Here is a 10886-nt window from a genome sequence, read left to right as displayed (position 1 = left end):
GGGTAAAACCACAGAAGACCTTATTTCAACAGAGGTCAGTGTGTTTGCCTTTATATGAGAATTGACAAAAAGCAATTCTGTTGAAATAAGGTTTTTAATAAACAGGGGCTTGATGTGTTTGGTCATCGCCTCTGCTGGTTTATCGAAAATTACCCTCTTTGGCCCTCAATTAGTTGCCTCTTGTATAGTAACCTGACTGCGACATTTATCCTTTGGAAATTTAGGTTCCTCCCTTTGAATTTGCTCCACCTCATCAGAATCGTTAAAAGTTCCATGCACATCTGGGACTTTAAAGTATCTTGGCAGAATTAGAGTAAAAGCATTACAAGTCAGAGGGATTTTAATGTCACCCACTTTAATGGACTTTTGCTTGTTGCCTTCTGTGTCCGACTCTGAATCACCATTTTCTAAGGATCTCCTCTGAAATTTGGCGCTTTCCTTAATTGGAGTATCATCAGTATCCTCTTTCAAAAGGTCATTTACTCTTATGTCCTTTTATAGGATCTCCTCATCCACCAGATCATCCAGCTTCATGTCATCCTCTAGGAGGTCGTCTAGGTTCATGTCACCTCTTGAAAACTTCCCTTCTAGAAAAAATTCCAACTCCATTTCTGAAATTTCCTTCTTCGAAGGCACGTAAGAAGTTTTATTTTTAACTTCTACTGCCTCAGAAGATTTTTGACTTCCACGTTGCTCCTTCTAGATTAAGATCTCTTTTGACCCCTCTTTCTCAACAGTTTTTCTAGGGTTTTCCAGGTGTCTGGACTGCCACTCATTTCTTGTAACAGCCCTCAACCTCTGGCGCCTCCTCTTCTGAGTTCTTGTCAATGGAGGGGGAAATTCTTTGTGATAATAGGTGTGACACCTTGGACTAGAAGAGACCAATGGCTGTACCACAAATTTTGGTTCTTGCTTCCGGTTTTTAAAGGTCAGTGGAACCTCTGACTGTTTTTCTCTAGATGCCAAAGAAGCCTTTGGCTATTCATCTCTCCTCCACACATAGGATCGCCTCTCCAGAAAGACATATCTTTGTGGCCTTCTTTGATAGTTAGATGCCCTGTTTTGCTTTTTCAGAGGAGCACGGTTAGTAGAAACAAAATTGTTAGATTTTCTAGAACCAGATACATGCCTTCTCTCTCCTCTATAATCTCGCTTCACCTCTGATCTCCTCTCCCTTTCAGCTTGTTCTCCTCTAGCTCTTTGATCATTTTGTTCCATGATTCAGAGCTTTCTTTTTATGTGCAACAACAACCGCAAGTCAAGCTCTGAAAGGTCACTGGCATTCACAGATGTCACTGCCGGGAAAGGATCTTCATCTATCACAAGTGCCTCTTTCTTTTCTGAGAATTTCAAAATTCCCTTGGCGATCCGATCCTGGATAATATTCTTGAACCCCCAACATGAATTGGTTTTGTGGTTCTATGAATTGTGGAACTTGCAATATTCTCTACCTTTCAACTCCTTCTTTGAAGGCATCTTATGATCAGGAGGCAGAGTAATAAATTTCTCTTTCAACAAAAAGTCGAAAATTTCTTCTGTTTTTGATATCTCAAAAGTGTACAGAGGTTGGGCATTGGAATTTTGTTGTTTCTTCCAGCCATCAGGTGACTTCTTAATCAACATAGGGCAGGTGTATGAACCAGTTGTCGTGAGGTCGGCTACTGCGGTTTCATATGATCCCACCTCCTGATAGTAGGTGCCCATCGCCACCTTCTTCTTGTGACTTTCCTCCTTCAAGAGTTTTTCATATTCTAACATTTTGGCAGCTAAATTATAAAAATCCCTAAACTCCATCCCTTGGAACTTTTTCCGGAGCTCAATGTCTAAACCCCTCTGAGCCATTTTCACATACTCAGTTTCTGGGAGGACAACTTGCACCTGCTTCTCATCTTCTTAAAGAGGTGGATATATATGTCGGCGTCCTCTCCACTTCGTTGAGAGATTCTAGATAATTCTGTAATACAAATCTGACTCAACACGGTAGAACTGGGTGTGGAACAACCTTTCCATCTCCGCCCATGTTAACACTGAGTTCCTTGGTAAGGTGGCATACCATGTAAAAGCAGTACATGTTAAGGAATTAGGAAACAATCGTAACTTGAAATTAGCAATATTATCAAGGTTGGCCAGAACCCCACATTGAATGGTAAATTTAGCAACGTGCTCAATAGCGGAGTGGCCATCCTCTCCAGAAAATAAAGAGAAGATAGGAATTTTATATCCTCTAGGATAAGGATTTTTCCTGTCAATATGATCTGGATATGGTTTGTGAAACTGTGGTCGGTCTATTTGTCTCAAACCCGGACCATATAGCTCCTGGACGGGCTCTCTCACTGCCTCCATGTCAAGTGGCCGTGCTACAGGTTGGTGTGGTAGAGGTTGGTTCCTCTCCTGTGGAAAATAGTTGCCCCATGTGCCTAGAGGTTAAGTGTAATTTTGATTAACCTCTGGATCATACTTGGGAGGATGATTAGCACCTGCATTAAACGACCTAGAATTTCGGCTAGTTTGATTATTAATTTTAAAAAAGTTAAAATGAACAAGTTCATCTCTTTTATGAGGAGGTACGTACCTTTCGTCAAAGGGCGAGTTCGAGATTGATACATGACTAGTGCTTCCAATCTCCTTAACTCCTCCAGAGGCTTGCCCCCCGAGTCGGTTAGGATCTTGTTTGGCTCTGTTAACAGCCTCTGGTACATCACCATCATGGGATGATAATTTGACGGCAACTATTAATTCTGCCAAATAGCATTCCATATCGAACTGCTTCTTATCTATCATGGTCTGGCTTTGTTTCATCTCCATCATGGCCTTTGATAAGATGTCTAAGGTCTCCACCAATCTCGGCTCAAAATTTTCCCGAGTTGGTGTCTGTTGTTTTTCGAAACCAGATGGTATATCATCGCTCACCTTTCCTTGGAGATGTAAATTGTCTTTCTCGATGTTTCTAACCATGTGAGCCACATAGTCTCCATGTCTTACATTTAGAGAGGTAGAATCATCCACTGCATCCTGAGATACAATAACATCTTTTCCTTTTATACTTCGAGTTCTAGCCATAACTCTTAGTGTCCCATTGGGCGTGCCAAAAATTGTTGCTGGCGTTTTGCGTTTGTGATGAACAACCGTAGCAACAAGTGGGTGCAAAATGCGGGTGTGCCAGGAAGCGGATTCCAAATTATAACTTAACTTCTTAAAACAAGCAACTGGGGCTTGGTTAACATTATAACAAGTACTCCAACAATTAATGCTAAGAACTTGAATAGAAAATATCAAAATTCAATGGTAAATGTGTTTACTAATTGAATAAAGTGAAAGTACAAGTGATTGTGTAGAGAATACAATAATTCAATCGTAAAGTTCTTTACTGATTGAAGAAAATTGAAATTGTAGAGAGTTTGGGTGTTTAGCCTTTGGGCGTGTTTTTTGGATGATTGATCGGGGGCTTCAAATTTCTTGCTTCTTCTTTATTTATAGTCTTCAGTATTTTTGGTAACTACTAACTGTTTGTCATCTTCAACTGCACACGTTCTCACAGTACTTCCCCACTTCTGCAAATGTGGTTATCTGCTTTAAAAACACGTGCCTTAGCTTTATTCTTCTGACAATAAATATTTTGGGTTTTTGGGTCATTTAAAATACAGTTTAATGGCCATCTTAAATATGAGCTTATTCTTCTGAAAATGGACTTGGGTCTTCGGAATCTTCTGAGAATTACTTGGTCAACTTCTGGAGTGAACCTCTGAAAGCAATTTCTGGAGTCACCCTCTAGAGTCAAATCAACCTCTGAAGTCAATCTTTGATATCAACTTCTGGAGTCAACCTCTGACATCAAGTTCCGGAATCAATTTTTGGCCCATTAATCGTAGTTTAATGGCCTTTTTACAAAAAAAAGGTTTTATGGCCTTTTTACAAAAAAAAGGTTTTATGGCCTTTTGTGACATATTTTTTATTTTGGTGCAAACACAAATCCATCTAAGTAATGAATAAATTGCAAACATATTATATGTATAGGGTGGTATAAAAATTTGTAAATAGTTATAAACAAATATAGAACTCAAAAACACAATTCAATTTCGAACTCAAAAATGTAAGAAGAAAGAAACATAAAACCACAACAAAAAATGAATCTAAAAGTTGAGGTTTTTAAAACTTGTGAAAGAATAAAGGATGTAAAGAAAACATATTAGGATCTGAAATTTGAATTCTTGAGTTTTTGGATTTAAGATAACCATTTGACGAGCTGTTAGTAAATGGGAAACAAATACATCACTAATTATCGTTTTTGAAGAAAAGAAACTTCCAAACACAGAATAAAAGTAAAGCTGAAAATCATTCTGTCTATTTTAGATTAAACAAAATATATAAAATGATAAAAAGATATAAATCCTTAGATAAAATACTTTTCATTTCTCCAAAAGACGTTATATTGCACTGAATTTTTTAGGGTTATTGTATATAAAAACTTTAAAATCGCACCCCTCATTTATTTAGATCAACAAATTATTTAAATAGAAGAACAGAAAAAATAAAAATAATTTATGAAATTGGTTAAAGAACATGAATTGAAACAGAAAAAATTCGAGGTAGATGCCAAATGGTAAAAAAGAAAAATAGATGATTTTAATTGGAATCCTTGATGTTTCTCAAAAATAATCAAAAAAGTTTAATTTTCAAATTCACGATCATACACTTCAAGGCTTGGCCTAGTTGGCCAAACTCTAATGATATGTGTATGAGGTTGAGTGTTCGACCCTCAACATTCATGGGCAGTGTGCCTATTTAAAAAATGTCTAACATTAACTCCCGCTAACCCCCGCTAACAATTAGAGTAGGCTATCTTTGACAAAAAAAAAATCACGATCATAAAACTTTAACTTCTCAAATTCACAATCAAGAAATTAATTATCATCTGTATGGTAAAAATCACAAATAAATAATTTTTATTTTTGTTGCATAAAATCAGATTAAAGAAGATGATGAATAAAAATAGAAAAATTGCTAATTAAATTGTATCTCCATAAATGACATCACTAAGTTATAAAGTTATGGAAATTTACCACTGTTAGCCGTCCAACTGCCCCTTCGCCGTCATCACGCCGGTCTGTAATTCCGGAGTGTAGAGCAAGAGTGACCACGGTTATCTCTTCTTCTTGGAGATAGCAGTTTTGCAGCGGTTACAATTATATTATCTCCATTAAAGGTTAGGGATAATTACTAATACCCCCCTGAAGTATGCTCTAATTAACTAAGTCCCCCCTCAGTTTTTAATATTCACTAATATCCCCCTGTGAAATCATCAAATATACTAAGACCCGCCTCCGTTAACATTTCCATCTATCCTCTGTTAGTTTCTATTTTTTAATTATTAAATAATAAAAACAATATAAAAAAATCCCTAAATACAATAACTTGAGCTCATCAATATTTTCACTCACTGCACATTGCTCCTTATCCTCTACTAACCCATTTTCATACGTACCATCAGGTGAAAATTCCAACTGCAAATAACCAACATCACATCACTAATCAATCCTTCTGAAGCAAGAAATAAAATAGTTATAATTATAAATACTGCAGACACAATTCGTAACTCTCGGCTTAAATTTTTTAACTAAAATAGTTACTAATCAAAGTAATAAATTAAACACGCAAATTTCTACTTGGAAATGTTTTTCAACCCCTCAAAACCTTTAAAAAAATATTGGCAAACAAGGATTGAAATTTTACAACCATTCCCTTCCCTTCCTTTCCTTTCTCAACCCCTAATCCAAACAATCATGAGAATACTTTCAATTTATAAAAAAAAAAAAAACTATTTTTTTTTAAAATTAAATTAGTTTATATACATTTATAATTGAAGCGTAATTCAAGTAACAGATTAAACACCTACATTTTCAAAAATTATGAAAATTAAAATTTATTTACATACCTCTTTTGTCATTTTGAAGAAGACAAGTTTGTAATAATGGCACGTTTATGTTCCACTGCAAATATGGATTGATCAGTAAAAGAAAATAGAATGAATTGATAAAAAGAAAAGAAATGGCTATATTGGATTAGGGTTTTACAAAGGGCCAAAATAGAAAAAAAAAAGTCTCTATGGTATTCAGTTTTTTAAATTAGGTTACATTTTTTGAGTGACAGTGTGATATCCACCAAAAACGAAAGAAGTGAGGATGCCTTTTCTTTTTTCCTTTTTATATGTTTTATTTTAAATTTAGCAAAACCCTAAGAAAAACCATCATTAATCAATAAGGTTATATTGGTATTTTCATAGAAATTAACGGAGAATAGATGGAAATGTTAATGGAGGGGTTCTTGATCAATGTTTTTAAAACCGGACCGGAGATCGAACCGGCTTCGACGGGGGTTCACGGTTTGACCGGTTCAACCGGGTTCAAGCAGATTTTTTAATTATAATAAATATAAATTATTTAAATTAAAAATATATGTATCATAAATATAAAATATGATAAAATATAGAATTTATTATCAAATGTGTGAAATATAATGATAATTTATCAATATTTATATGTATATAGAATAATTATATGTATGAGAAAAAATGTAACTTTTAAAAAACATAACTTTTGATTTAACATGTTATTATATTTTAATTTTAAAATAATTTATTATAAAATATAATTATATAATAATATTTAAGAGATAAATATATAATTTTTAAATTTTAATAATTAATAATAATCAAATAAAAAAATAATTATAATTTTTTTTATGTGAAATATAATTATAAATAATTAATATTTAAGAATATATTTTCTTGATTCATATTTAAGAGTATATAATAATATTAGAGAGAGTAGGTGTTTTTTTAGTAAAAATTTTATTATATAAAAGTTAAAATGACATATGTGAGAGAAAATAGTAAGAATAATTAATATGAGAGAGAAAACCAATGTATATGGATGAGAGAAAGAAAAGACACACATAGTAGGGGCCAGAAATGCACTTTTTAGCAAAAAAACGTGATTTTTTGCCTATTTTATTGAAAACCGGTTTTGTCCGGTTTTTGTGCAAAATCCGGTTTTTCCGGTCAAATCCGGTTTTTGACCGGTTTTTTAACATTCCAATTTTAATAAAAAACCAAACCGGACACCTAGCCGGTTCCCGGTTAATCCGGTCCGACCGTCAGGTCCGGTCCGGTTTTCAAAACATCGGTCTTAATATATTTGATAATCTCACATGGGTGAAATTAGTGGATATTAAAAACTGAGGGGGGATTTAGTTAGTTAGACTATACCTCACGGGGGTTTTAATAATTATCCCTAAAGGTTATTGCCAAATTTAAAAAAGGCAAAAGGCTCACTTTAACCTCTGAAGCCGAATCAAAAGAATTAATAAGACTCTATGATCGAAGTCTGTTCACTTTGATCCCTAAAATTAGGCCAATAATTACCCATGACCCCTGACTTTTAGGGGTCCGATCACTAAACCCCCTAATCTTTAAAAACGATCAGTAAACCCCCTAATCTTTGTGGCGGCGCTCACTTAACCCCCTGAGCCTGAAAATCGCCGATTTCTTTGAAAACTAATGACGTGGCAGCGACTTTTAAATGTCAAATCCAACAAAAATCTGACCATATGTCAGGTGTCAGCTGACACCTCACAACAAACTCCAAAATACCCCAAATTTTAATTAAAAATAAATAAATTAAAACACCTAACCTAATCAAACCCAACTTAATTAAATCTAACCCAACCATCCACCCCTAACCGCCATCACCGGCCTCCGGCCACCACTGTCATCCGTCTCCGATCACCACCACTTGTCCATCTTCTTCTTGGATCTGTTCTTCATCAAGAAGAACAGACCCATTCATGATCTGTTCATCAATGTTGATCCTTATCTCTTGATTTATTTATCTGTTTATGAATTTATTTTAATTTGTTACATTAATTTTGGAAATACTTTTTATGCATTTTTTTTCCAAAATGTGGGTGTTTTTTTCATGATGATTTGGATGACATATGTTTGGAGTTTGGACCTGTAAAGTGTCTTTGGTTCTTAAGAAAATGTAGGATAAGGAACCGAAAGAATGCTTGTACAATTGTTGAAAATTAAGTAATGTTCATGTTTTGTTTGTCGTAATTTCTTATGTTCCCTGCTAAATTTATTGATGAAATTCATTTTTTGTTGGTGATTTCTATATCTTTCTTGGTATCGGCTATGCTACTAAATCGCCAGAGATCTTCATGATCTGCTTTGCACAAACAATAGTATAATTTTTATTTTTCTTAGTGTTCATTGCTGTCAAATTTCTCCCCTTGTAAATCAAATCAATAATTTAAGTGCATTTTTTCCCCGTATCCCTAATAAAACAACAAATTAGAGGACTATTATATTTTCTTTTAGTGCTTCCTCGTTATTCCCTAAAAACTCTAAAAGAAGTTTATTTACAAGTCCGTTCTTCATCAAGAAGAACAGAACCAGAAACGGGTATGTTCTTCTTGATGAAGAACAGATATCAATGAAGAAGACGGCAGGAATTTTAAGACGATGGTGGACAGATGATGGTGGCTGGAAAGTGGTGGTGGTGGTGGCCGGAGGATGGTGGCAGCGGTGGTGGCCGACGGTTAGGGGTTAAGTGGTTGGGTTAGATTTAATTGGGTTGGTTTTGATTGGATTGATATTTTTTATTTTTTTAATTGAATTTTGGGGTATTTTGGAGTTTGTGTTGAGGCGTCAGCTGACACCTGACATGGGGTCATTTTTTGTTGGTTTGACATTAAAAAGTTGCTGCCATGTCATTATTTTTCAAAAAAATTGGCGATTTTTAGGCTCAGGGGGTTTAGTGAGCGCCGCCACAAAGATCAGGGGGTTTAGTGATCGTTTTTAAAGATCAGGGGGTTTAGTGATCGGACCCCTAAAAGTCAGGGGCCATAGGTGATTATTAGCCCTAAAATTGTCCAAAATGGTTCAAATCATATCAAACACTTGACACCGTTAATTTTTGGGTTTTTTTTACACAAATCCCCTAAAAGTGCTATGGTGTTTCACTTTTCCCTCACCATTTTGATTTTGGCAAAAATCTCTCAAAAAAAAGTAAAAAGTTTACGAAAATCCCTCATAACCCAAAATAAAAAAAATGAGACAATATTGTCCTTGGTATTTGTCAACATTTCATTGGTCTATGTTTGAATCAATCAAATGATGACATGTGGCAAATGTGGATTTGGTTAGACAAACTAACCAACCGCCACCGACCAAATTCTGGTCCGACCGGTCGGACCACCACGGTCAACGCCAGTCAACGCCCGGACCACCGCGGTCAACGGCGGTCAACCAGCGGTCAACGGCAGTCAACTATAGTGGTGAGATTTTAAAAGAATTAAATAAAATACAAATTTGCTATTAGTAGGAATATAACCCATGACCTCTCACTCTTAGTCCATGTGTCTAACCATCAAGGCAAGACATGTTTGTTGTCTTTATTTACTCTTTAATAATGTATAAGAAAACATTTAAACTAAATATAAACATATTAAAATGGTTGATTATAAATAATATATTATTATAAAATACTAATAAAATATTACGCTTGTTAAAATTTAAATTAATTTATTCTAATTAAATTAATACTAGTGTAAATTAAATATTAACTTAAAGTAAATTAAGTTAAAATTAAATTATAAATTAATGTATTAGAAACACAATTAACTTAATGTCAACTCGATATAAACTCAAAATAAATTATATAAGTTAATTTAGTTGATATTAAGTTAGTTTTTAAAATTATAATAAATTACTAAAAAAATTGCTTCAAATTGACATGTAACCTTCATCAAGTTTACATTGAATTGACATTAGGTTCACATCGAGTTGACATTAAGTTCACATTGAGTTGATATTAAGTTACATTCCAAAATTAAAATAATTTACTTTTTCGGATTGACATTAAATTTATATTGAGTTGACATTAGGTTTGCATTGCATTGACATGATATTTACACTGAGTTGACATTAGGATTACATTGAATTGACATTACGTTTACATTGAGTTGACATTGAGTCGTCATTAAGTTAATATTAAGTCGACGTTGAGTTGATATTAAGTTAATTTTTAAAATTATAATAATTTACTAAAACATTTACTTTGAATTGACATGTAGTTTACATCAATTTTACATTGAGTTGATATTAGATTTACATTCACTTAACATTGAGTCGACGTTGAGTTGATATTAAGTTTAATTTATATTAAGTTTACATTGAGTTGATATTAGGTTTATATTGAGTTGACATTGAGTCATCATTGAGTTTACATTGATTCGACGTTGAGTTGACATTAGGTTTATATTGGATTGACATTGAGTCATCATTGAATTTACATTGATTTGACGTTAAGTTGACATTAATTTACACAAATAATTGCGAAAAATCTTAAATAATTTACTTTCAATATACAATTAGTTTATTTTTAAAAGTATGAATTATAAAAAAATAATTTTACTATTATAATAAAAAAATAATTTCATTTAAAATTTATAATTATTTATCAAAATATTTACTTTGAGTTAATATTTAGTGAACATTAAATTTACATTAAGTTGACATAAATTTATGTTAAGTTCACATTAAGTTTACTTTGAGTTTATATTGAGTTGACATTGAGTTCATATTAAGTTTATATTCAGTTCATATTAAGTTTATATTCAGTTCATATTGAGTCATCATTGAGTTTACATTGATTCGACGTTGAGTTGACATTAAATTTATATTGGGTTGACATTGAGTCATCATTGAGTTTACATTGATTCGACGTTGAGTTGACATTAATTTTACATAAATCATTTTAAAAAATCTTACATAATATACTTTCATTCTACAATTAGTTTATTTTTAAAAGTATGAATTATAAAAA

At 33.3% G+C, this 10886-nt stretch overlaps 1 protein-coding gene across 1 annotated transcript; it reads right to left on the bottom strand.

The window, feature by feature from the left end:
* Positions 1-1944: 1944 nt before the first annotated feature.
* Positions 1945-6154, bottom strand: LOC126654984 (uncharacterized). Its single transcript, XM_056103770.1, has 4 exons — positions 5933-6154; positions 5061-5501; positions 2446-3825; positions 1945-2391 (listed from the first exon to the last, which is right to left on the bottom strand). The coding sequence occupies exons 3-4, from the start codon at positions 3058-3060 to the stop codon at positions 1945-1947; spliced, it is 1062 nt and encodes a 353-aa protein (XP_055959745.1). The 5' UTR covers positions 3061-3825; positions 5061-5501; positions 5933-6154.
* Between the last annotated feature and the right edge of the window lie 4732 nt (positions 6155-10886).

This window comes from Mercurialis annua, linkage group LG7 (genome assembly GCF_937616625.2).
Source record: "Mercurialis annua linkage group LG7, ddMerAnnu1.2, whole genome shotgun sequence".
In the NCBI taxonomy this organism is placed as follows: domain Eukaryota; kingdom Viridiplantae; phylum Streptophyta; class Magnoliopsida; order Malpighiales; family Euphorbiaceae; genus Mercurialis; species Mercurialis annua.
This window is presented reverse-complemented; position numbering and strand designations above follow the sequence as displayed.